The 25,879-nt window shown below is 44.8% G+C and overlaps 2 protein-coding genes across 3 annotated transcripts in view; both read left to right on the plus strand.

Moving 5' to 3' along the window:
* Positions 1 to 25,879, plus strand: part of LOC308606583 (zinc finger protein 154-like) — a 289,896-nt gene that overhangs the window by 211,531 nt on the left and 52,486 nt on the right. The gene's annotated exons all lie outside the window — the stretch shown is intronic.
* Positions 13,709 to 15,556, plus strand: ZSCAN4 (zinc finger and SCAN domain containing 4; the record flags this gene model as incomplete). The annotated part of the gene is made up of 3 exons (XM_081216611.1): positions 13,709 to 14,104; positions 14,229 to 14,394; positions 14,487 to 15,556. The coding sequence occupies 3 exons, from the start codon at positions 13,709 to 13,711 to the stop codon at positions 15,242 to 15,244; spliced, it is 1,320 nt and encodes a 439-aa protein (XP_081072737.1). The 3' UTR covers positions 15,245 to 15,556.

Here is a 25,879-nt window from a genome sequence, read left to right on the forward strand (position 1 = left end):
TCTATTGATATAATAATGGCACTTATTCAGTTAAATTATTCAATTCACTACTTCAATTATGCAAGAAACAAAAGTAGAGCAGGCAAGATATTTCAAGTACAGGCAGTTCTTGAGGGAAAAAAAAACCCAAACTTTGAAAATGCTTTTCTCACAAAGGATCAGAAGGAATGCATATTAGGGAATTCCCTGGCGGTCCAGTGGTTAGGGCTCTGCACTTCCGCCTCAGGGGGTGTGGGTTCTATCCCTGGTCTGGGAACTAAGATCCCGCATGCTACTCAGTATGGCCAAAAAAAAAAAAAAAAAAAGCGTATAAATTAAAAGTTGAGATGCAGTTTTCCAGCATTTTATTTTGGAGTCAAAACCATGCTGTTTTCAGTATGAATCCTCTAGTATTTTGTGTCTTTGTTCTTGTTGACAGAAAAGCCATAAGTAATCCAACATAATTCATAATAATTGGGGTTCTGTAAAGTGATTGGGGAATTTCAGTACATTTTAGAACAGTCAGAGGGAGCACAGTTATAATTTAAAGTGTTATTAGCTCTAGACATTCTCAATATTATCACCCATATTTAACAGAGGAGCAGATTTTAGGCCCTGATTTCTAAAGTTATCCAGTGCAGATAAACTAGGATTTATTGAAGACTCTTTCTCTCTATCTTTTTGTCTTTGTCACCTACCTATTGTCCATATTTGGTGCATACTGTAATAACAAATATAATTAGCACTAATGTTTTGGGAAGAAAATAGTTGCCTATTGGGCACAGTTCTGGGGCAGGATCTTGAAGGGCATATCTCACGAGCTACAATCGTGCAGCTGTATACAGGCATCTGGCAGGGGCTAAAAGAGCACTATGGGAATGAATCAAACAGCCAGGAGGTCATATCCGGAGAGTGAGAACAGATGCTACTGTATGTAAGCAAATCCAAGTGTTACTGAAAGGATCCTCAACCATAATTGATTCGTTTCATACATATACAGGTGGGGAGGAAAGTGTATGTGTTAAATTTATCCTCGTGTATTTACACGAACTTTTCCAAGTAAATTTAAACATGAAATAAAAAAAGGAATTAGTAGACAAAAATAACACATCAAATGAGAAAATAAAATGACCAGAAATCATGTTGAAGACATATCAAAAGAATATCTTTGACATACAGATCAGGTTCATTAACTTAAAGTGAGAAGTAACCAATTTTATTTAGATCTGAGACACCACCATAGATGTTAAGTGTCCTAGGAGGAATGGCATCTCATGGTGGATTACAGCTACATTGATCCCATCCATTGAAGCCCCTATACCTCACATAATTCAAGTGAATGTGCCATTCAATCTTCACAGGCCAATACTTTGCTCTTAGATGTATTCTAGCCAGTGCCTATTTTAACAGCCTCTCCTTCGCCTACATAGGAACTCAGTACTATACACCTTTACTTAGTTGCCCATGGGATACCGCAACGGTTCAGCCATCACATACAACCTCAACTGACAAGAACTTAATTGGATCCAGCTGTCCCCACACACCCAAGTATGGTGCTACATTGATGACATCCCTCGTGAGGGGATTTGCTAGACACTTGTGCAAGGCATACGTTCATCGTTGTGCTTACAGAGAGCAGATTGGCTACTGCCCCACATGTTTCAGCTTCATGCCACCCCAGTGGATTTCTTAGCTTCATCCAGTGTGCCTAAGGGCTACTCTATTGCTTATGTAGTTAAAGGGCAACTTTCCCTGGCCTTCCCTTTAAAATACCAACTCTAGGGACTTCCCTGGATGTCCAGTAGTTTTTTAATTAAAAAAAAAATACTCCAGCCATTTAGGATGGTCACTATAAGGTCCTGACCAAAATTCCTGTTGGCAATATATTAATTCTTGGTTGCTCATGTCAAATGCTGTTTTCAAGATTTTAGCCCCCAAGGTCTATTGGTTTTATTTCCCTAAATACTTCTCACTTCTGCAGGCATATCCTCCTCCATATCAGACTTCCCTCTCTTTATATGACTTGTAGTATCTGCATTTGGGGGCCACATATAACCTTTTGGCCTCCTGCCAAAAAAAAATCTGTATCCTGATTGTGGTTGTGCCTACGTGGTTCTACACGTGATAAAACTGCATAGGGACTTCCCTGGTGGCGCAGTCGTTGAGAGTCCGCCTGCTGATGCAGGGGACGCAGGTTCGTGCCCCAGTCCGGGAAGATCCCACATGCCGCGGAGCAGCTGGGCCCATGAGCCATGGCCGCTGAGCCTGCGCGTCCGGAGCCTGTGCCCTGCAACGGGAGAGGCCACAACAGTGGGAGGCCCGCGTACCGCAAAAAAACAAACAAACAAAAAAAACTGCATAGAACTACACGCAAGCACACACACACGTAAAAACGGTGAACTGTGGAAAAGATACGAGGATTTAACCTATGTCAAATTCCTTGTTTTGACATTAAGGTTACATAAGTTGCTACCACAGAGGAAACTAAGTGAAAGATACTCTATTATATCTGCAACTTCCTGTGAATATACAGTTATTTTGGAATAAGACATTGAAAAAAATAAAACAGAGCATGTGTCTTGTCTTGCTAAATCCCCACAACTTCCCAGAGCAGTAAGAATACAATCCAAATTTCTCATCATAGACTCCCAAATACATGCAGCAGCCCTTGCCCTGCTCATCTCACTACCTACCAGTCTCCTGCTCCAGCCCTGCAGTCTTTCACTCTACCAACAAGCCAAGCTCTCACTAACCTTGGGGTGTTGATACATGCTTTTCTCTTTGCAGGGAATTTTTCTTCACTTTCGCACCTGGATGGGGTCTTCATTGCACTGTGTAGCTGTACAGTTCAGTGTCCCATTTTCCCACATTTACAGATGTGAATCCTGAGTACTGAGGAGAATGGACATGACCAAGGTCAGCCAGTTGGTAAATGGCACAGCTCAGACGAATTAGAAAAACAGTCTGTCTCTAGAGTCCAAGCACTTAGCTACTAGCCCACACTGCCTTGCTTCACATGTGAATTGAGAAAAGAAGATACAAGGCCAAGCAATACAGTTCCAAGCTTCATCTTTTTTTATTATGAAGACAATAATATGTTCTCTTTTAAAAAATAACAAAATATATATGGAAATGCAAAAGGCTTATAATAGTCAAAGCATTTTATATTTTCTTAAATAGAACAAATTTGGACTTTAAAGACCTGATTTCAAAACTTACTATGAAGCTATAGTAATGAGACCGTGTGGTATTGGTGAAAGGATAGACAATGGAGCAATGGAAGAGTCCAGAAATAGAGCTACATGCATGTCATTAATTTATTTTCAAAAAAGTTGCCAAATTAAAAATGAAAGGATAGGGGCTTCCCTGGTGGCACAGTGGTTGAGAATCTGCCTGCCAATGCAGGGGACACGGGTTCAAGCCCTGGTCTGGGAAGATCCCACATGCCGCAGAGCAACTGGGCCCGTGAGCCACAACTACTGAGCCTGCGCATCTGGAGCCTGTGCTCCGCAACAAGAGAGGCCATGACAGTGAGAGGCCCGCGCACTGCGATGAAGAGTGGCCCCCACTTGCCACGACTAGAGAAAGCCCTCGCACAGAAACGAAGACCCAACACAGCCAAGAATAAATAAATTAATTAATTAATTAAAAAAAAAAATGAAAGGATAATATTTTCAACAAATTATTCTGAAAAACTGTGATATCCTCATGCATAAAAGTAAAGAACCTCAACCCTTCCCTCAAAATATTCACAGGTGAATTCAACATGGGCTATAAACCTTAATATAAGAGATGGAAATATATACCATCTTAAATATAACAGGAAGAATGCTCTTTGTTCTTGCTTTAGGCCAAGATTTCTTACATAGGGAAAAAAACACAAACCATAAAAGAAAAATATGATAAACTAGACTTTAATAAAATTAAAATTTCTTACAGTTCAAAAGGTACTGATAAGGAAATGAAAAAAAAAATCTTATCTATGGCCTAAGAAAAAGTATTTACAAAACCTATATCTGACAAAAGGTAGGTATGCAGAACATGTAATAAGGTAAACAACACTACTAAAAAAATAGGCAAAACATCTGAACACATATTTCACTAAATATGATACATGAATCATAAGTAAGGACATGAAAATATTCAGTATTATTATTTAAGGAAATATGAGTGAAAACCACAGTGAGGTCCCACTGCACACTCATTTTAATGGTAACATTAAAAGACTGACAATATCTAGGTGTTGAAGATGTGAAGAAAAGTGGAACTCTCACACATTGCTGGTAGGAATGCAAAATAGTAAAAATAAATTTGGAAACACAGTTAATGAAGTTAATCATCCACTTATTCCTAAGTATAACTACAAGAGAAATGGAAACCTGTGTCCACAAAAATTCTTGTACATATTGGCACGTTTCCAGGAACTTTATTCTTCAAAGCCAGCAACTAGATAACAAAAACAAACATCTATCTACAGATGAATGGTTAAGAAATTGTTATATTTACAAATGGAATACTCTCCATCAATATTAAGGAATAAACTGATACGGGGGAAAACCCCCCATCAACTTCAAAGCGTTATAGTAAGTATGGATGTGTGCATCATCTATATCAACAACAGCCTTAGAGAGACCAAAAGCCTTTCTACTGAAAGGCTTAACATCCAACAGGAAAACAAAAGAAAGACTGGGATCTGGCCCTCAGCTGCCCAGTTCTGATAGGCCACTGCAGGTGACATAATGAAAGATTCGCTCCTCACCTTGAGACAGGCTGGGACCTGGGACCTGAGACCCTTTACTGCAGTACTTGCACCTGGACAAACGTCTTCTTGAACAGCAGAATACAAAGAAACTGTAAGGGACTAAAAATAAATATATGCATGAGAAGTTGGGGCAAATTATAAACAATAAGATATGAAAAGGCCAAAATCCAACTGCCACCTTTGAGGTGACTGCCTGCCAGGAGCAAAAGCAGTGTACTATGCATGATACCTGCACAGAAAACCACCAAGGGGGCAGGCAGACCCACTAATCCACTCCTGCTCTTCCCCCCATTTAAGAGACCAGCTCACCTCTTCGTGAGGAGAGAGCAAGTGCATCTATTACTTGTTTTTGCTCCCTCCTGCTGCAGCACAAGTCCCAATAATGCCTTGCCTAAATTTCTCATCTGTCCTCATCAATTTCTTTTTATTTTTCAAATTATTTTAAAATTTATTTATTTATTTGGTTGCCCCGGGTCTTATTGCAGCGTGTGAACTCTTAGTTGCAGCATGCATGTGGGATGTAGTTCCCTGACAAGGGATCAAACCCGGGCCCCCTGCATTGGGAGCTCAGAGTCTTAACCCCTGGACCATCAGGGAAGTCCCTGGCCTCTTAACCAATTTCTATTGATTAAAGAAATCCAAGAGGGATTTCCCTGATGGCACAGTGGCTAAGAATCCGCCTGCCAATGCAGGGGACATTGGTTCCAACCCTGGTCCGGGAAGATCCCACATGCGGTGGAGCAACTAAGCCAGTCACAACTACTGAGCCCGCATGCCACAACTACTGAAGCCTACGTGCCTAGAGCCCATGCTCCACAGCAAGAGAAGCCACCACAATAAGCCCACGCACGGCAACTAAAAGTCCACACGCAGCAATAAATACCCAACACAGCCAAAAAAAAAAGGCAAAAATCCAAGAACCCAAGTCGGTAACTGTCTTTGAGCTATACTAAATGGCTCAAGATTAAGGGCCACTGGGAGATGGGAGAGACCCTGCTGCACCCCCTCAAGTTAAATGAGCTGTGCCATTTCCTGATTAGGAATCTTGCCTTTTTTTTTTTTTCTTTTTGGATTTGTGTGTGTGTGTGTGTGTGTGATTTTAGTTCCCCGACCAGGGATCGAACCCACGCCCTCAGAAGTGAGAGTGCAGAGTCCTAACCACTGGACCTCCAGGGAATTCCCAGGACCCTTGCCTTCTTGCATTCTGGCCTCTTTACCACTCCTGCCAGCCTCTATACATATGCCCTCAGGTAACATCCTCATGGTGCCCCCAACAGCGGTCACCTGTGCCTCTGTCTTCTCGTCCCCTGACTCACCCACATGGGTCGTCCTGCCTCATCCCTAAACTTTGGCCACTTCCAACCATGCCCTTCAGAGTCCAGCAACTCAAGGATCTCGTGTCTGGGAATAAAGACGCAGACGTAGAGAATGGACTTGAGGACACGGGGAGGGGGAAGGGTGAGCTGGGACGAAGTGAGAGAGTGGCATGGACATATATACACTACCAAGTGTAAAATAGATGGCTAGTGGGAAGCAGCTGCATAGCACAGGGAGATCAGCTCGGTGCTTTGTGACCACCTAGAGGGGTGGGATAGGGAGGGTGGGAGGGAGACGCAAGAGGGAGTGGATATGGGGATATTTGTATACATATAGCTGATCTTTTTGTTGTATAGCAGAAACTAACACACCATTGTAAAGCAATTATACTCCAATAAAGATGTTTTTTTAAAAAGCAAAAAAGGATAATTTAGGGGGAAAAAAAGGGATCTCATGTCTGCACTTGACTTAGACTGCTGAACCCCACCCTCCCCCCCACCGCCGCATGTCTCCTGCCCAGGCATCACATATTTTCCCCCTCTTTTGGAGACTACTTGGATTCAGATCTTGGTGTTTCTAGTTCCATTTTTTTTATGTATCCCACAACTAGTATTTAATAGCAATAGGTGTTAACCACTGTTTCAGAGGCATAAAGCAGAGAAAATCCCTTCCCGCAGGTGGATCACAACTTTTGTTCTTTTATGCTTTCTATTTCATTCTCCTGCCCTTGGCCATTTAGATGTCATCTTCAATCTGATCATCGGACTCACTGATTCATTCTTTAAATATCCCCATCCTCCTATGTATTCTACTCAGTCCTTTCTTTATCAATGTTTTCCATAACCAACATTTTCCCAGTTTTTTTGAAGCATATCTTCTTGCTCCTGTGGCTTTTTTCTTTCCTCATGTCCTGGATTATTTTATCCACTTATTTTAATTTCTTTGTACTTCCAATTCTTTATTCTATATAACATATGTTGCTTACTATGATTTTTCTGAGGTTGCGATTCTTCTTCCGTATCTAGTTACTTTTCCCTGGATGTATGAGTTGCTCTGTGTGTGTATGGAGGAATGGCCAAGGTCAGGCCAGATGCCCTGGCAGATGCAAGAGTATGAAATGAGGAGATGGGCCAGGGAAGTGAGCCCAGTTTTCACCACACTAGGTGGCCAGGCTCATCTATTTTCATCTTAACTTAGCCAGGGTGGAGGCGTCTCCTGAGCTGTCATCCCAAAAGTCTGCGGGATGAGAGGGTATGGCCTGACAGCCCAGGGGCAGCTGATCTGCCTGACCTCTCCTCAGACCCTCTTGCCAGATATCACGGTCTGTTCCAGCACCACAGTCTGAAGCTGGTACAGCTGGTAATGACTGAACCGAGGCCATGTAGGTGGTAACTGAAACCGCTTTTCTCTCTGTGTGTGTGTGTGTGTGTGTGTGTGTGTGTGTGTGTGTGTGAATTGGCAAAGGGTTTCAGGACGGTAGGGAAGGGCACAAGATATGGAACACTTCCCTAATTTGTGTGTCATCCTTGTGCAGGGGCCATGCTAATCTTCTCTGTATCGTTCCGATTTTATTACATGTGCTGCCGAAGCGAGTATGAAACCGCTTTTCTTTTTTTTTTAATTTGTTTATTTACTTACGTATTTATTTATTTATTTTTGACTGCGTTGGGTCTTCGTTACTGCACGCAGGCTTTCTTTAGTTGTGTCGAGTGGGGGCTGCTCTTCGTTGCAGTGAGCAGTCTTCTCATGGCTGTGGCTTCTCTTGTTGCGAAGCATGGGCTCTAGGCATGAGGGCTTCAGTAGTTGTGGTGCGTGAGCTCAGTAGTTGTGGCTCATGGGCTCTAGAGCGCAGGCTCAGTTGTGGCGCACAGGCTTAGTTACTCCACGGCATGTGGGATCTTCCTGGACCAGGGTTCGAACCCGTGTCCCCTGCATTGGCAGGCGAATTCTTAACTACTGCACCACTAAGGAAGTCCCTGATAATTTGGCTTTATTGAATTTTGTGAAACTGTGAGGGCACGGGGAGCGGCAAAGTTTTTTTTTACCAGAGACAGTCTGAGCCTTGCTCTAAGTAACTCGAAGCCACTGGGGAGCTTCCACAGAGGAGGCACGTGTCCAGACTCAGTTATAACAGGGTCCCTATGATGGCTGCTATGGGAATAGAAAGACTTGTGTGGGAATTCCCTGGCAGTCCAGTGGTTAGGACTCCGTGCTTTCACTGCCGTGGCCCCGGCTTCAATCCCTGGTCAGGAACTAAGATCCTGCAAGCTTTGTGGCTCAGCCAAAAAAAAAAGAAAAGAAAGGAAGGAAGGGGGGCTTCCCTGGTGGCGCAGTGGTTGGGAGTCCACCTGCTGATGCAGGGGACGCGGGCTCGCGCCCCGGTCCGGGAGGATCCCACATGCCGCGGAGCAGCTGGGCCCGTGAGCCATGGCCACTGAGCCTGCGTGTCTGGAGCCTGTGCTCCGCAACAGGAGAGGCCACAGCAGTCAGAGGCCTGCGTACCGCAAAAAAAAAAAAAAAAAAAGAAAAAGAAAGGAAGGAAGACTACTGGGAGGAGGGGAAGCCAGTTAGGAGCTGACCTCATTAATCTAAGGGAAGGATGATGGGGCCTGGGCCGTGCAGGGTAAAACGTGGTTTGATTCTGGATACAACTTGAAAGCAGATAATGTTAGGACGACTGCAAAAGTCCCTTCTCTCCAAAAAACATTCCATCTGCTTCCCCATCTCTTCTCTCATCTTCCAGGTGGTCACTCACTCCACAAGAAGTCAGGAAACAGATGTGCTGAGTTTTCCTAAAATCTCTTCCTCCTGCTTTCCCCCTAGTGAGTGTAAGACCCCACCCCTCCCACCACATTTTCAAACCAGGAGCCTCTCCCCATTTTAACCCCCTCCTCTTCCTCAGTCCCCACAAGTCCATCAAACATCGTGTGCTTTCTTTACGTAAAATAAGAACTGCTCTTTCCCTTCCCACTAAATGATCTTGGTTTCAGCCCCTACAATTTCTTTGTTGGATTAGGAACCCGTCCTTTGGGGTCCTGGGGCACCCTCTGACTCACCAGCCCCGATGCACAGGAGGAGAGAATCCCCCCACCCCCACCCCCGCAGTGTGCCACACGGCTTGAGGGATCTTAGTTCCCTGTGTCCTCAGCAGTGAAAGTGCAGAGTCCTAACCACTGGACCAGCAGGAAATTCCCAGAAGGAGAGAATCTTAGCCTTGTTTTCTGCTTCACTTGCAATCCACAAGTCTTGGAAAATTGGAAAGTGCTAACTTTGTATAAGACTCACATAGGACAAAATTTGACATGAGATGAGATTAAACATTATATCCACACTTAAGTGTGAATGTTGTTATATTTCACTGCAGAAATATGTGTGTTTGATTGTGGCCTATTGCCCCAGGCCCAGGGCTGTTATATAATACCATACTGGAAAGCTGGAGCTGCAGCTGATGAAGATTCCAACAGAGATTCCATCAACAGTTACACTTTATCCAATCACGTCTTTAAATGCATTATTGTCCCTGATCCTATAAAAGGGAGGAGCCTTGGGAAGGCACATCAGATGAACCCAGTTCAGAAAGTGAGTCACACGGTGAGTCCTCAGCCTTCAGCTCAAGATTACCCAGTCTGAAGTTCAGTCTTCTGGAAGAGGTGAGTTTCCCGTTTCATGTGTGTGTGCAAGTGTGCATGCGTGTATATTTATGCATAGCTGTGGGGAGAAGATTCCTAGGTACAAAGAGATGGATGTGTCTCAGGCATGGGGGATGGTCGGTTGTGACAGCTGTTCTGGCTGTGCAAACTCTGGCCTGACGGAAGTAGACTTCTCCTCGGCAAGTCTGTTAGTCTGGCATTGCTGTTCCTTAACTTTATGTTCTAGTAATTCAGTTTTATTGCATCTTGTGGCAGAGGAGGTCCACGACCGATTGAGATGATGGTGGGGCTGAAAATGAAAGGGTGTGTGTCAGTTACCAGTGAATGCTCCACATGCATCACATGGATCAATTCATTTAGCTCCCATGGCAATTCTGAGCTGGGTGTCATTAGAGATCAGAGCCCCCATGACAAGGATGGAGGCCTGATGAGTAACATGTCTGGGGTCACACAGCTTGTAAATGCCAGGCTCCAGGTCGAGAACATTGGCAGTCTGGGGGGGTTTTGTTGTGTTTTGTTTTTTATTGAGATATGATTGACATATAACATTGCATTAATTTCAGATGTACTGCATATGATACAATAGTTGCATGTATTGGGAAATGATCACAGTAAGTCTAGTTAACATCTGTCAGCATTCATCATTACATTCCTTTTTCTTGTGATGAAAATTCTAAATATGGCAATTTTGAATTCCAGGGTCCTAGCCATAATAGTGCTCCGTGGCCTTGTTTGTGTGAAGTTGAGTGCATGTCTGCAAATGTGACCATGTGGTCTGTGTGTGCCTGGGGTAGTCCAGAAAGAGAACCCATGGGACTTCCCTGGCCGTCCAGTGGTTAAGACTCCACACTTCCAATGCAGGGGGCACAGATTCGATCCCTTGATGGAGAGCTAAACTCCCACATGCCATGTGGTGTGGCCAAAAAAATAAAGAGAGAGAGAGAGAACTCGTGGGGAGTCCCACATGAATGAGGAGGTATGGATTATACAGAAAAAAGAAAAACAATAGAGACCAGTATACCTGGATGTAGATAACCAGCCACAGCACCTAAGGTGCGGTGGGAAGGGTGAGGACAGGCCCAGGCAAAGCCTGGTGGAACGACGAAGGACTTAGTGCTTTTCCCTGAGAGCAAGAGGGAGCCATGGAGGGAATTAAGTGGAGCAGTGGAGCATGACCTGAGCAGATTAACATTTTAAAAAGGTTGACTAAATAGGTGTGATAAGTGGATTAGGGGAAGGCAAGGATGTGTTCAACTTTCTCCTATAGGGTTTTGCCTAGGTCATCTTTGCCTCATTCATTGATGAGATCAGGGTGACTAGTTTGATCAGATCAGCAGGTGAGGTTGACACAAAACATGATGTCAGTTAACAGAAATTAATTAGGTATTTGGGAGCCCACATATCCCAACAAACACCCACATTTTCTGATTTTGTGGCACGATGTTTGCTTTAAAAAAAAATCAACAAATCCAGGGACTTTCCTGGCAGTCCAGTGGTTAAGACTCCAGCTTCCAATGCAGGGGGCACAGGTTCCATCCCTGGCTGGGGAACTAAGATCCCACATGCTGCGTGGCGCAGCCAAAAGAAAAAACAAAAAAAACTGGGAATTCCCTGGTGGTCCAGACTCCGTGCTTTCATTTCCAAGGGTGTGGGTTCGATCCCTGGTTGGGGGAACTAGGATCCTGCAAGCTGCGTGGTGTGGACAAAAATAATAATAATAATAATACAAGTCTTTGAAATGTTGACTATATATAAACACACACACACACACACAGCAATGATATAGAAAGAGGATTAAATCTTTTATCTGTTTGACATCCCAAGGGGTATGCCTGTGGTTGCCCAGATCATTGATTTGCAGTCACAAATCAATATTGAATAATACAAACTCAGTTTCTCTTCTGAATCCTACACTCCAGTAGAAAAAGATAGGCAATACAAACAGCTCAATAGGGACTTCCCTGGTGGTGCAGTGGCTAAGAATCCTCCTGCCAATGCAGGGAACATGGGTTAGAGCCCTGGTCCGGGAAGATCCCACATGCCGTGGAGAGACTAAGCCCGTGCACCACAACTACTGAGCCTGTGCTCTGAAGCCGGCGTGCCCAGATCCCGTGCTCCGCAACAAGAGAAGCCACCGCAATGAGAAACCTGCGCACCGCAACGAAGAGTAGCCCCCCCTCGCCGCAAGTAGAGAAAGCCCATGCACAGCAACAAAGACACAACGCAGCCAAAAATAAATAAATAAATTTATTTTAAAAAAGAAAGAAACAGATCAATATAAAATTATAACTTTGATAAGATCAGTGAAGCAAAGATAAATGTTTTTCATAAGGAAGGGTAATTGGAAAAAAGAAAGAGGTGAAAGTAAACGGAAAATTTCCTGAGGAATGTATCATTGGGCTGACACGGGGTGTAGCTGAGGTGGTTTTGCAGATGTTTGTGTCTGATGTAGGAGTTTCTAACACAAGATGAAATCACGTATATGGATTCCAGCCTGTCCTATTTCATTCACTTTCTTGTCAATTGTTTGTAATATTTTGTTTTCTTTTTTTTTTAAAGGAATTTTGCTTTTTTTAAAAAATTTATTTATTTATTTATTTATTTATGGCTGTGTTGGCTCTTCGTTTCTGTGCGAGGGCTTTCCCCAGTTGCGGCAAGTGGGGGCCACTCCTCATCGCGGTGCACGGGCCTCTCACTATCGCGGCCTCTCGTTGCGGAGCACAGGCTCCAGACGCACAGGCCCAGTATTTGTGGCTCATGGGGCTAGTCGCTCCGCGGCATGGGGGATCCTCCCAGACCAGGGCTCGAACCCCTGTCCCCTGCATTGGCAGGCAGATTCTCAACCACTGCGCCACCAGGGAAGCCCCTTGTTTTCTTATAATGACTGAAAGAACATCTTTGTACTAGATCGCCTTTGTTCAGTTAAATCATGTCCAATTACAACTTAAGACGCTATTTACTGTTTAAAATTGAACTTTTAAAATTGAAATGTAATGCACATACAGAAAAAAGGAAAAGTGAAGTATATAACTTGATGGATTTTTACAGAGAAACACTCGTGTGTAACTACCTCCAAGATCAAGAGGTAGACTATCGCCAGCTAAAATTGGAGGTACAGCATCACAGGAACTCTCTCTTTAGTCCCAGGCAAACTGGGATGGGGTCGTCCTATGGAGCCCTCCATATGTACCTATCCCAGGATCTACTATTGTTTCCAAAATTTTAACCAACATCCTAAATAATATTGATAGTATTTATATGCTTTTCAATGAACATAAACGAGAAGAAAAAAAATGTATGGTTTGGTGCCTGGATTATTTCATTTGACATTCTGTTTTGTGGTTATTCTATGTTGTTGCATGAAGAATTTCTTCTCATTGCTATCAAATATGCCTCTACATCAATTAATTGTAATCTGTCCCATTGAATGTTGGACATTTAGAGTATTTACAGCATGGGAATATTATGAATTATGTTGATAGAAACATTATTGTATATGCCTTTGATGCACATGAGTATATTCTTCCGTTGAGTACATGCCGAGGAGTAAAACTGATGAGTCACAGGGAATGCATAAATACAGATTTAGCACATACTAGTCAAAGCATTTCCAACGTGAGTACTCACTAGCAGTGACTGAGAGTGCCAGGTGCTCCAATCCATGCCAATGCTATCTCTATTTTATTTTAGTGATTCTGATAGGTATTTTGTAGCACGTTGTTGTAGTTTTATTTTGCATTTCTGGGATGACTGATGAGGTTGTGCTTTTCTCCATTTGTGTATTCACCAAATGTCTAGTAGAATTCATCCATGAACTCAACTGAACCTGAATTTTGTTTGTTGCTTTTCAATTATACCAGTGTTGTAATTTATTACATATCTCTTCTATTTCTAGCTTGCAGTTCTTAAACATCCACCAGTTGTTGAAAGAGATCCCCCAAGAAACAAGTCAGCAGAGATTGAATTCCTGAAGTTGCGGCTCTGAGAATTCTTGTTAAGAATGGCTTTAGACCTCAGAATCTCCTTTCAAGATGAACCATCCAGGAAGGATCCTGGGTCAGATGATCTAGAGCTTAAACCCAGCCAAGGATCTGCCATCCAGGAGAGAGAGGGGATCTCTGAGTTCCGGAACACTCAGCTCAGCTTATTTCAAAACAGCAATAACTCATGTGCAAGGCAGGAGCTGCAAAGACTCTATAAATTATTTCACTCATGGCTGCAGCCAGAAAAACACAGCAAGGATGAAATAATTTCTCGTTTGGTCCTGGAACAGTTTATGATCAATGGCCACTGCTGTGACAGGTCCACTTTACAAGAGAAATGGAATGCAAGTGGCAGAAACCTGGAGAAATTCATGGAAGATCTCACCGATGATGGCATGAAGCCACCTGGCTTAGTAAGTAGAGGGTTCTGACTCCCAGGGTGAGGGACAAAGGGGTGTAAGGAATAAGTAGTCTGTTGGAGTTGCCTGGAAGTAGAGAAAGAAGTTATTATAGATAGTAATCAGGCTTTGTTCACAGGTCCACGTCCACATGCAGGGACAGGAAGCCCTCTTTTGTGAGAATACGCCCTTAAGAGAAGTCATTGTTCACTTCACAAAACAGTTGTCGACAGGAACTCCAGCAAGAGAGAACATGGGGACACCTTTCTGGACTCCTCAAGATACTTCCCTGGAAACAAGACAAAGTGAGTGGGGAAAGCCCAGGTACCAGAGGGATGATCTGTGTGGACTTTTTCTTGGGCATAACTTCACTGAGTCCCTTTTTCCCCCACTACAGAAAGTGAAGGTAAAGAAAATGGTGGCAACATTTCTTTGAAAACTTGTCAAGTAAATGACCGTATTACTAGTCCAAACAATCAAATACCTTTCCTACTCATTATCCAAGAAGAGAACAGTCTGAGGCCTGAAGAAGGAGGTGTTTATTTGGAGAATCCACTCAGCTCCAGAAGAGCAGGTCCAGGCCCCTCCAGGTCCCAGGAAGGATCCCTGAAAGGACCCTCCTATCAAGATGTCCTTGTGGAGGTGGAACCAGAGTTTCTCTTCAAGGCAGACCAGGTCACCCTTGAGCCTGTTTCTATGCATCAGAGCACTGAGGGGAACTCTGCACGTGGGGAACACCAAGAAAGATTCCACGAAGCCCCAAAAGTATATAAATGTGAGACGTGTCCCAAGATCTTTAGGTATCCCTCTCGGTTAAAAGTTCACCAGAAAAGACACAATAATGAGAGGACATACATTTGTGCCGAGTGTGGCAAAGGCTTCTTCCAGGCATCAGACCTACATGTGCATCAGAGGATTCATGCAGGAGAGAAGCCTTTCATGTGCAACATGTGTGGAATGGCCTTCAGCCACAAAACCAACCTTCGGGCTCACGAGAGAATCCACACGGGAGAGAAGCCCTATGTATGTTCCCTTTGCCAGAGACGCTTCCGCCAGTCCTCCACCTACCACCGCCACCTTAGGTTTCACCAGAAAATTGCCCTCAAAAGTGTTCCCTCCACACTAAAAGCTTCCTTGGCTATGGCCCCAATGTGATGTATATAAATTATGTATGTGTGTATGTTTATTTCCATAGTACTGCTCTATAGAATATACTTTATAAAAATAATTTTTAAAAACTGGCAACTTCCCTGGCGGTCCAGTGGTTAAGATTCCGCACTTCTACTGCAGGGGGCACAAGTTCCATCCCTGGTCGGTGAACTAAGATCCCACATGCCTTGCAGCACGACCAAAAATAATAATAATTAAATAAGATTAAAAATTTAAAAAGGAAAGAAAATAAATAAAGACAATTTTAAAAAAAGAATGTAATTTCCTGATTGTATTCTCCATTTATTGTTTCACACCCCCCCCAAAAAAAAGTAAGTTTATGAAGAGCAGGGAATTTCTCAGTTTTGTTCACTAAAGTATCTCAAGTGAGTAGAAAAGCATCTGGATGTGTTATGTTGGTGTTTATTCTTTAAAATTTTGGCGTGTGTCCCACGTGAGAATGAAACGGAGCAGGATCCTATGGTCCTTGCCCCCCCCATGTCCTCAGCCTGCTTTTGTCTGTGGAAAATCTTTAGCAAAAGAATAAGTTTAATCAGAGAAGTGAGAAAATGCAGAAACAAAGGAAAACAGTCAAAGGAGACCAATTAATTGTTTAGTCATTAAGCAAAAATCAAGGAGCTTTAGTTCCTCCTTAAGGACTACAGATAATATTCTGAGCCATATCCTGGGAGCTCTCTTGTAGATACTGAAACCCCCACCAGGTGGAAGAAGTTAACAGCATGATAACCAGGCTGTAGCCATGACATAAGCTGCCACAATTCCGAGAATTGGCCTCAAAGAAATGGTGAAAGAACGGACCCTGAACCTGAAGGCTAACTGTGCTTAAAACAATCAAGATGACGCTGATCAGAGCACAGATGCCCAATTTCAAGATGACTGTTAGAGTTGACTGTGCTGTTTCTGCATGTGGTCCCCTCCCTCCGTCTGTAAAAGCTCTTGCCCACTGATTGTCGCGGGGGGGTGGGGTGGGTGGAGTCAGCCTTAGGACAGCCGTCCACCCTCCCCATCCCCCGGTTGCCGGCACCCAAAATAAAGCACTTTCCTTTCCACCAACCTGGCCTCTTTATTGGCTTTTGAGTGGCGAGCAGCCGGACCCCACTTTCGGTTACAATAAGGCAGTGAGTTCCAAGCTCAGTGGTCCAACGAGACTTTCCCTGCTTGCTGCCCTGTCCTCTGTCCATACACTTTATCTCTAGTTCAGCCACAGGCACCTAAAAAGGTGGGGAGCGGAGATGGAAACTTGGAAAGAGGCCTTAAGTGACGAAAGGGACCCTTTGTATTTAAATAATATGTAATCATATAATTTACTGGCAATTTAATAGCTAAACTGGACCTAAAGAAGAATGGTGACTGAAAGTTGCAGAATGCAATTTTATTAACAAATACCAGAAAAGTCCAATGTTTTCCATGCATTTCTTCCAGTAGATGGAGTGTGTGGGGGTAGGGAAGGCTTATTTGCAAAACCAGTTTGAAAGAGCAGTTTGGAGAAAACGGATTCTGTGTACAGTCGAGGCAAAAGCTCACATGATAGTTATTGTGAACACATTTGTGATCTGGCTTCAATAGGAAATTAGGGTTCAGTCTCATTGAGAAACTAGAAGGTGCCCTATAGAAATGGACTGAATACTGGAACAGGGGCATTCTGCGGGGTAAATTGTGACACTTCTCTGATTCCCTTGCTATCGGGCTGGGACAATGCTCCACTATGTGGAGAAGCCCATCCATCCACCCTCTTTCCTGGGCTGTCTCCAGGTATTTTACTCTGGTGAATATTCTTGCAAATCTTGGTATGAAAGAAGGCTTTTCTTTGGAAAGACCTCTGGGAGATGGGTAGTGAAATTACAGCAAATATATATATATATGTATATATATATGTATATATATATATATATATGTATATATATATATATATATATACATATATATATATATATATATATTGGACTCTGCCCGGTTCCCCAGCACAGTGCCCCCAAAACCCTTGTATTTTCCTAAGAGATAAGAGCACTAGGAGCTTTTTGTTTGTTTTTGTTTTTGGCTGCGACGCGGGGCTTGTTGGATTGTAGTTTCCTGACCAAGGCTCGAACCCGCACCCACAGTGCAGTGAAAGAGTGGAGCCTTAACCACTGGACCTCCAGGGAATTCCCCTGGGAGCATCTTTTGTTCTAAAATTTGATCTTGGACCCTGGCTTCTGACACAGAGCACCTAAATCCTTTTAAATTTCCTGGATGAAAGGAGTGTCTTTGGCTTTAAATGAGGTGATGCTTGGTGGGCTCCTGGATGGCTTCAGGATGGGGACTGATCACCAGAAAGACCAAATAATGATTAGAAGCTTGGAACTTTCAGCCCCACTGCACCCCTGCATCCCTGGAAGTGGAGAGGAACTGGAGATTTGAGTTAATAATGGATCATGCATTCTTAAGTTCAGGACTTGGAGATCTTCCAGGTTGCAGAACACATCCATGTGCCAGGAGGGTGGCATGCCCCTACTCTACAGGGACAGAAGCTCCTGTGCTCGGGGCCCTTCCTGATCTCTCCCTCTATAACTCTGTCTGGCTGTTCATCTGTATCCTTTATCATACCCTTTAATATAATAAACTGTTTAAGTAAGTGAGTATTTCCCTGAATTCTGTGAACCGTTCTAGTGAATAATCCAATTCGAGGAGGGCAGTTAGGGGAACCTCTGATTTGCAGCCAACTCAGACAGAAGTTGTGGGTAACATGGGTACCCACTATTTGCAATTGGCCTCTGAAGTGGGGGGCAATCATATGGGACTGAGCCCTTAACCTGAGGGATTTTCACTAAGCCAAATTAGTGTCAGAATTCACTGAATTGTAGGACACCCAGTTGGTGCCACAGACAATTGGTTGGTGTGAGAAAACAGCCACACTTCTGGTGTCAGAAGTGTTGAGTGTTGTTACTTCAAAAAGACATGCACCCCAATGTTAATAGCAGCACTACTTACAATCGCCAAGTTATGGAAGCAACCTAAGTGCCATCAACAGATGAATGGATAAAGACGATGTGGTATATATATATATATAATGGAATATTACTCAGTCATAAAAAAGAGGGAAATTCTGATATTCGCAACAATATGGATGGAACTAGAGAGTATTATGCTTAGTGAAATAAATCAGACAAAGATACATACTCTATGTTATCACTTATATGTGGAATCTAAAAAAAAGAAATAAGTGAATGTATATGATAAAATAGAAACAGACTCACAGATATAGAGAACAAACTAGTGGTTACCCATGGGGAGAAGGAAGGGGAGAGGGACACAATATGGGAAGGAGATTAATAGATACAAACTACTATGTATAAAAGAAATAAGCAACAAGTGTCTATTGTACAGCACAGGGAAATATAGCCATTATTTTGTAATAACTTTAAATGGAGTATAATCTATAAAAATATTGAATTACTATTATATTGAATCATACCTGAAACTAATATAATATGGTAAATCAACTACACTTCAATGAAAAAAAATAGTGTTGAGTATGGCAGTAGAGTGTGAGTAAAGGAGAAACAAGTATTTTTCCAATACCCAGCGGCAAACTTTTTCAAAGTGGTTTTTACCCATTGTAGCACCATTAGCAATACAAAAGATCTTGAATGTCCATGTCTTCTGAAATGCTTGGTTTTGTGACTGGTCTGACTTTAATACCTGGACCCCCGGGATACAGTTTATTGGAATCAGCAAGTAAGATAAATAAGTTAAAAAAAAAAACAGCTCTTTCTCTCACACCCTCTGCTTAACCAATATGCTTGGATTTTGCAGGTTAAATGCACAGTTGACACGTCTCCCTGACACACCAGCTGCCTGTCTGACTCTACTTGGCATCACACAGGTACCAAAATCATAAATAGAATGAGTGCCTGGCCTCCACCTAGCTCCAAGCCCAGTGATTATATGCAGAGTTCAACAATACAAAGGTGGATTCCCACTGGTAACCTTCTGTGCGTTCGACTGAGGTGGAGAGTCAGCTACGAGTCCAGACTAAAACATTTGGGGAGTTTCTGCTTCTAAATGAAATGGGATAGAAGGGGGCAGGGCACAACCTTTAAAAGAACGACATAGCTCAAGGACACGACCCAAACTGATTAGAACCAAATAAGTCCAAGATGGCGGATGAGTTGACTTCCACCAGACCTTGAGCCTCAGTATATACTCATTGTAACACATCAGCACAATAGGTGACACACCCACAGTCACCATGACAGATCTGAGACCAACCATAAAAGGCCAAAAAGGGGGTGGTTGTCCAATTCCTAGAAATCCCTACCCCTTCCCCAAAATAGCAGGAATACTCCTCCTACTCATTAGCCTATGCGATTACCCACCCTTATAAAAACTGACAACCCCATACCCTGGTGCCGCTCTTGCCTTCTGAGATGGTCCACACTCTGTCTGTGGAATGTGTTTCTCTCTAAATAAATCCACTTCTTTTTAAAATATATATATATATTTTTTAAATTAATTAATTAATTTATTTATTTTTGGCTGTGTTGGGTCTTCGTTGCTATGCATGGGCTTCCTCTAGTTGCGGCGAGTAAGAACCACTCTTCATTGTGGTGCACGGGCCTCTCATTGCAGTGGCTTCTCTTGTTGTGGAGCATGGGCTCTAGGTGCATGTGCTTCAGTAGTTGTGGCACGTAGGCTTAGTAGTTGTGGCTCACGGGCTTAGTTGCTCCGCGGCATGCGGGATCCTCCTGGACCAGGGCTCGAACCCATGTCCCCTTTATTGGCAGGCGGATTCTTAACCACTGTACCACCAAGGAAGCGCCCCCCCCAATAAATCCACTTCTTACCCATCACTTTGTCTCTCACTGAATTCTTTCTGTGACAAGACATCAAGAACCTGAGCTTCGTTAAGTCCTGAGACCAGGTGTGTGATCTCAGTTAAAAGAACGTGGGTTCAAGTCCCAATCTGAGGCCCACAGTTTCATAAACAGAGGGTTCCTGTGCAGAATGGAACCAAGAAGGTCACTGGACTTTTCTCTGCAGGTGGGTTGCCCTCTGTTTATTCCAAGTGGAGCTGGCTTACCTCTTAACAGTTGTGAATCCAGTTTCCTCTTTAAGATATTTATTTATAACTGAAAAATGAATTCATTAAAATATTTAATAGTGATTATGTGTAGGAGCATTGTATCCCTTCCTATGGAAACCCAAATAAGGCTTAAGGCTACTCTCTAGCTGTGACCCTGTTTACCCTCACCACAGCCCTGATCACTGTAAGATTTTTTGTTTGTTTTTGGGTTTCTTTGGCCATACGGCATGAGGTGCAGGATATTAGTTCCCATACCAGGGATTGAACCAGACCCAAGGCAGTAAAAGCGCCAAGTCCTAACCACTGGACTGCCAGGGAACTCCTAGAATTTTCTTTTTATTAATTTGTAATCCACGTGGCTCCTTCACTTCATCCCAGACTGACTTGTGTCCTTTCCTGACAGTCCTCTGATTGCCTCCTGGGAAGTCACCCCAGACTCTAAGATCTTCTCCGTCTACTTTGTTGTCCTGAGGACACTGGTCATCTGACTTTGTCTTGGGCATTTACTTAGCACATGCAAGAGAAACCCCCACTCTGGGCCTCGGTTTCTTCCTGTGCAAAATGGAGAGAATGGGAGGGCCTGATCCCAGGGCTTCCATAGCAGGTAAGGAGAAGATGCACTGGCCACACCCCCACCCCCAACCTGCTCTGACGACACAGTTACTGTGGGGCATGGCCGCCCTAGTGCTAGCTTGCCGGTGGTGTCCAGGGAGGACAGAGAATGACTAGGGGGAGCACCCTGGGCATGTACAGCTCAGGTCTGTCCCGGGAAATGCTCCTCAGGCCCACCACTCCAAGAGTGCTTTCCATCACTCTGCTCTAATTGCTGCCAGACCTCCTCAACTTGGGGGGCATCAGGGGTGAGGGGCACTGTGCCTCCTCCCAGAGTCTCTGTGCCTTCTCTGGGCTGCACCTATACGGAGGCCTGGCTGGGCTTGGGGACCTGGAGCCTCCACATGCTGTTATCCAATGGAGGTCTCACTGCTCGCAGCTTACAAAATCAATTACATACTCACAAATGTCCATAGAAAAGAAAGGTGCCTTTAATCAGAATGCTGACAATCCGGGGAGATGGTGGACTCAGCATCCCCCAAAAACCACCTCTAGAGATTCTGCTCGGCCATGAACGTTTTAAAGGAAAGTAGGGACGTCATCTCAGTTAATCACTGAGATTGCAACAGGGGGGAAGGGGGCAGGGCACAGCGTTTGAAAGGATGACACAGCCCGAGGACATGACATAAATGGATTAGAACCAAATGGGTCCAAGATGGTGGACAAGTTGACTTCCCCTAGACCGTGAGCTTCATTATATGCTCATTGTAACACATCAGTGAGCTATATGACACACCCACAGGTGTCATGACAGTCCTAAGGCGACAATAAGGATCAAAAATTGGGTGGTGGCCCAATTCCTGGAAATTCCTGCCCCTTCCCAAAATAACTGGAATACCCCTCCCACTCATTATCCTATAAGAGATTACCCACCACTATAAACACTGACAACCCCACACCCTCGTGCCTTTCTCACCTTCTGAGATGGCCCACGCTCTGTCTGGTGGAGCGTGTTTCTCTCTAAATAAATCCACTTCTTACCTATCACTTTGTCTATCACTGAATTCTTTCTGCGATTAGACATCAAGAACCTGAGCTTCATTAAGTCTTGAAGCCAGGTGTGCGATCTCAGTTGGAAGACTGTGAGTTTTGGCCAGGTTCAAGTCCTCCTGGCACGTGGGTTCAAGTCCCAATCTGAGGTGTACGGTTTCAAGACGGCAGATCAGAGTCTTTGCCATCCTCCACTGCATGCAGGCTCGTGGATGTAAGGCCTGGCCATAACGGATGGCACCGTGAAACAAAGAGCTTTAAATTAGCTTTATTTGGGAGCGCTCCCGGGCGAGGTTCACCGGTCCGGAAGGGCAGGGCCGAGGGCTTGGGTGGGATTTACAGGGGGTAGAAAGGAAAGGGTGGGCAGAGCGCTCTTGGTGTGGATTAGTCCTCATCTGGCGGTTTTCTTCGGGTGCTGTGGCAATATCGGACAGCAGCTGCATCAGTTGTAGGACCGTTAGTTCTGCCCCTCTCAAGAGCGGGAAGGCTGAAAGTCCCCGGGCTGATGCAACCGGTGAATTTGTTTGCATCACCTGCCTCGGGCCAGCTGACCTTACAGTGGACTTCTTGTGATCTTCCCCTAGATGTTATCTTGTTCACACAGTTTGTTTGTGAGATCATTGAAGGGGAAGCTAGAGAAGAGATCTGGTCATCTGTTAATTACTTATTTTTCATTTCTGCTTCTTTGATCTACAGAAAGAAATGACAAGTTAGGCAAGGTATTCTGTGATTAAAAGACTTGAAAAGGTGTGCTTGGGCCGGAGATTAGTAGAGCATGGGGGTGCCTGGTTTAAAAGTTTGTTACAATATAACTTTGCTAAAATGACAAGAAAAGGGACTTCCTGCTGAGGGCCTTGTCACTGGCCACTGGTCTAGTGGCTAAGATTCAGCGCTCTTGCTGCTGCAGCCTAACTGAATTCATTCTCTGTCCGGGGAAGGGAAATCCTGCTTCAAGCCGCTGCAGGCCATGGCCACCCGAGATCAGAAGGATCAATACAGTTTGCAGAAACACTTACTTAAAAAGCCCAAATTCCCCAATGGTTTTCTGGGAAGAGTTTTTATAGGCAAAATCTGGGGGTGGGCTGCAGGGTGTGTAACCCTCCTCTGATTGGTTGGTGATGAGATAACAGGGTGGTCTTTCAGGAATTTCAGTCATCAGCCTTCTGGTTCCAGCCAGTCTAGGGTCCATGTGCTTGTGTTCAGCCAGAAGCTACCATCCTCCACATGGGTGGGGGCCTCAGATCCTGCAGAAGAACTCAAAATATATTGTTATGTATATCCCTTGAGGTGGAACCAGGACCCTGTTTTATCCCTGTGCTATTGTTTTCTTGACAGCTCCTCCTTTGTTTCTGCATTCCCTCCCTTCCCTAATTAGTAACTGTATGGATATGCCCTTTGGAACTCAGAAAAGGTCTAGGAGGCTGAAGCTTTTTTTTCTTTTTCTTTTTTTTAGCCACAAGGCATGTAGGATTCTAGTTGCCCTGACCAGGGATAGAAGCCGTGCCCCCTGCAGTGGAAGCATGGAGTCTTAACCACTGGACCACCAGGGAATCCAACAAACATAAGAAGGGGTTTTGTACCTCAGAGGACCCTGCAGGGTCCTGCTCGGTTTCATTATGAGCATTTCTCACAGCAACCTACCTGGAGAAGCAGATTTCTGGGGGAAATGCAGGGTCAGAGAAGTGAAGTGTTTGCCTGTATAATGAGGCCCAGCCGGATGGCTGCTCTCTTGCTCTCTGTACATCCCCTGCCCGATCAGTCCCTGCCTCACCTACACCCCACTCACCTGACTGACCTCCCTCTTAATCATAAAGCCTAATCAGTAAATGCCTACATACTCCCCCCACCCCACACCCCATCACCTCAGCTCGCAGGATCTCAGTTCCCCGACCAGGGCCGTGATAGTGAAAGCCCAGAGTCTTAACCACTGGACCACAGGGAAGTCCCTGTTCTAATCTTTAGATTAGGACTCTCTCCACTGTGACAGTTTATCAAAGGGACTGTGAGGGGAGTGCTCCTCTGCCAGTTTTCCTGGCAACCGGTGAACCAACCTGATGTCAGTTCTTCCTGGAACAGGCAACCTCCCTCTTCCCTGTGAGAAATGGAATACTTCCTGCCATGTCAGTAAGGGATGTCACAGTCATCCGTGATTGCAGCCACAGCCTATGGTGAGCTGGTGAGCCCCGAGGGAACTCAGGAAGGAAACAGAGAATACCTGCTATCTAGCAGCCATCAGACTGCAGCCACTCCCCACAGTGAGGCCTGAGGGAACTCAGGGTGAGAAAACACAGGACACTGGCCTTGGGTAGCTAAGGTGCATATCAAAGGAATGATTGCAGTGAGCCCAGACTCTTGCATCTTCCCATACACAGAAAAGCATTAAATTCCTTAATTTGAGATTTTGAATTTTCTTTTCTTTTTTGAATTTTTATTTTAAAATATATTTATTTATTTATGGCTGCGTCGGGTCTTCGTCGCTGCACGCGGGCTTTCTCTAGTTGCGGCGAGCGGGGGCTACTCTTCCTTGAGATGTGTGGGCTTCTCATTGCAATGGCTTCTCTTATTGTGGAGCATGGGCTCTAGGCGTGAGCGCTTCAGTAGTTGCGGCATGTGGGCTCAGTAGTTATGGCGCACGGGCTTAGTTGCTCCGTGGCCTGTGGGATCTTCCTGGACCAGGGCTCGAACCCGTGTCCCCTGCATTGACAGGCGAATTCTTAACCACTGCACCACCAGGGGAGTCCCTAGTTTTCTTTTATTCACAGTAATCTTTTGCTCCTAGCACCTGCCCTTTGTTGCAGAACTCCTGTGCATCCTGTTTCCCCCCTCGCCTCCCCGGAGCAGTTCTCTCAGGGTTACTTGAAATGCTGCCACCCGGGCTTCAGGTTCGAAACATTTCCACTGAATAAAACAGAACTCTCAACTTATAGGTTGTATGTATTTCTTTAGTCGACACCTGGTAGCGAAGACAGCTGCCCTGTCCTGCCCGCCATCTGCTGCACACCGTGGGCTGTGGCTCCAAGAACTTTATGCTTCAGGTGGGTGAGATCCCCCCACCTATTAGACCAGCGATGTCTCTGCCGCTGACCTCAGGCATTCCTCACTCTTGAGGCTGGGCAAGTACAGGGCTTGCAGGACTGCTGGATGTAGCCCAACACTTCCCCAAGGTCACACAGCAGGAAAGTTTTGGTGTCTAGAGGCTGAATACAAACTCCCAAGACTGATCCCAGAGCTGGGTTTAAACATTTTATCAGGGCACGTGAAGCGCTTCACGCCCCACCAGGGCTGGTGGCAGACAGCAAGGACCAGGGAGGCTCAGCTGCTGCTGCTGCTGCTGCTGTTTGCGTTGTTTGAATTCTAATCATGACCGTTTTCCCTCATTCCTCTGAATCCCAGAGCCCTCACCGTCTGCCTGCACAGTCCTCAAGGGGGCGCAGTCTTCTGTCAGCTCCACGGACCTCTCCCATGGGAGGGGTTTCTCTCAGCCACAATTTCATTATGTCCAACGGCTGCGTCCGCCTCCACCTTGAGCCCAGCACACAGTCGGCTGACCAAGACACTGGTCTGAAAGAGAACTAAATGAAAAGCAGAGGGCTCTTCACACGCATGTTGACTGAAAAAAAATGCACAACCTAAAAGTTGAGAATTCTGCTTTATTTGGCGGGTTTTCTGAGGACTTCAAGCCCGGGAGGCAGCCTCTCAGATAGTTGAAAAGGTCAGGGAGGAGCCAGGATCTAGAGGAGTTTTTGCAACAAAGACTATGTAGTCGGAACATCAAAAGATTACTGTTAATTAAAGAAAAGCAGGACTTCCCTGGTGGCGCAGTGGTTAAGAATCCGCCTGCCAATGCAGGGGACTCGGGTTCGAGCCCTGGTCCGGGAAGATCCCACTTTCCGCGGAGCAACTTAAGCCCGTGCACCCCAACTACTGAGCCTGCGCTCTAGCGCCCGCGTGCCGCA

This window comes from Mesoplodon bidens (assembly GCF_964165515.1).
Source record: "Mesoplodon bidens genome assembly, chromosome: 18".
Taxonomy (NCBI): domain Eukaryota; kingdom Metazoa; phylum Chordata; class Mammalia; order Artiodactyla; family Ziphiidae; genus Mesoplodon; species Mesoplodon bidens.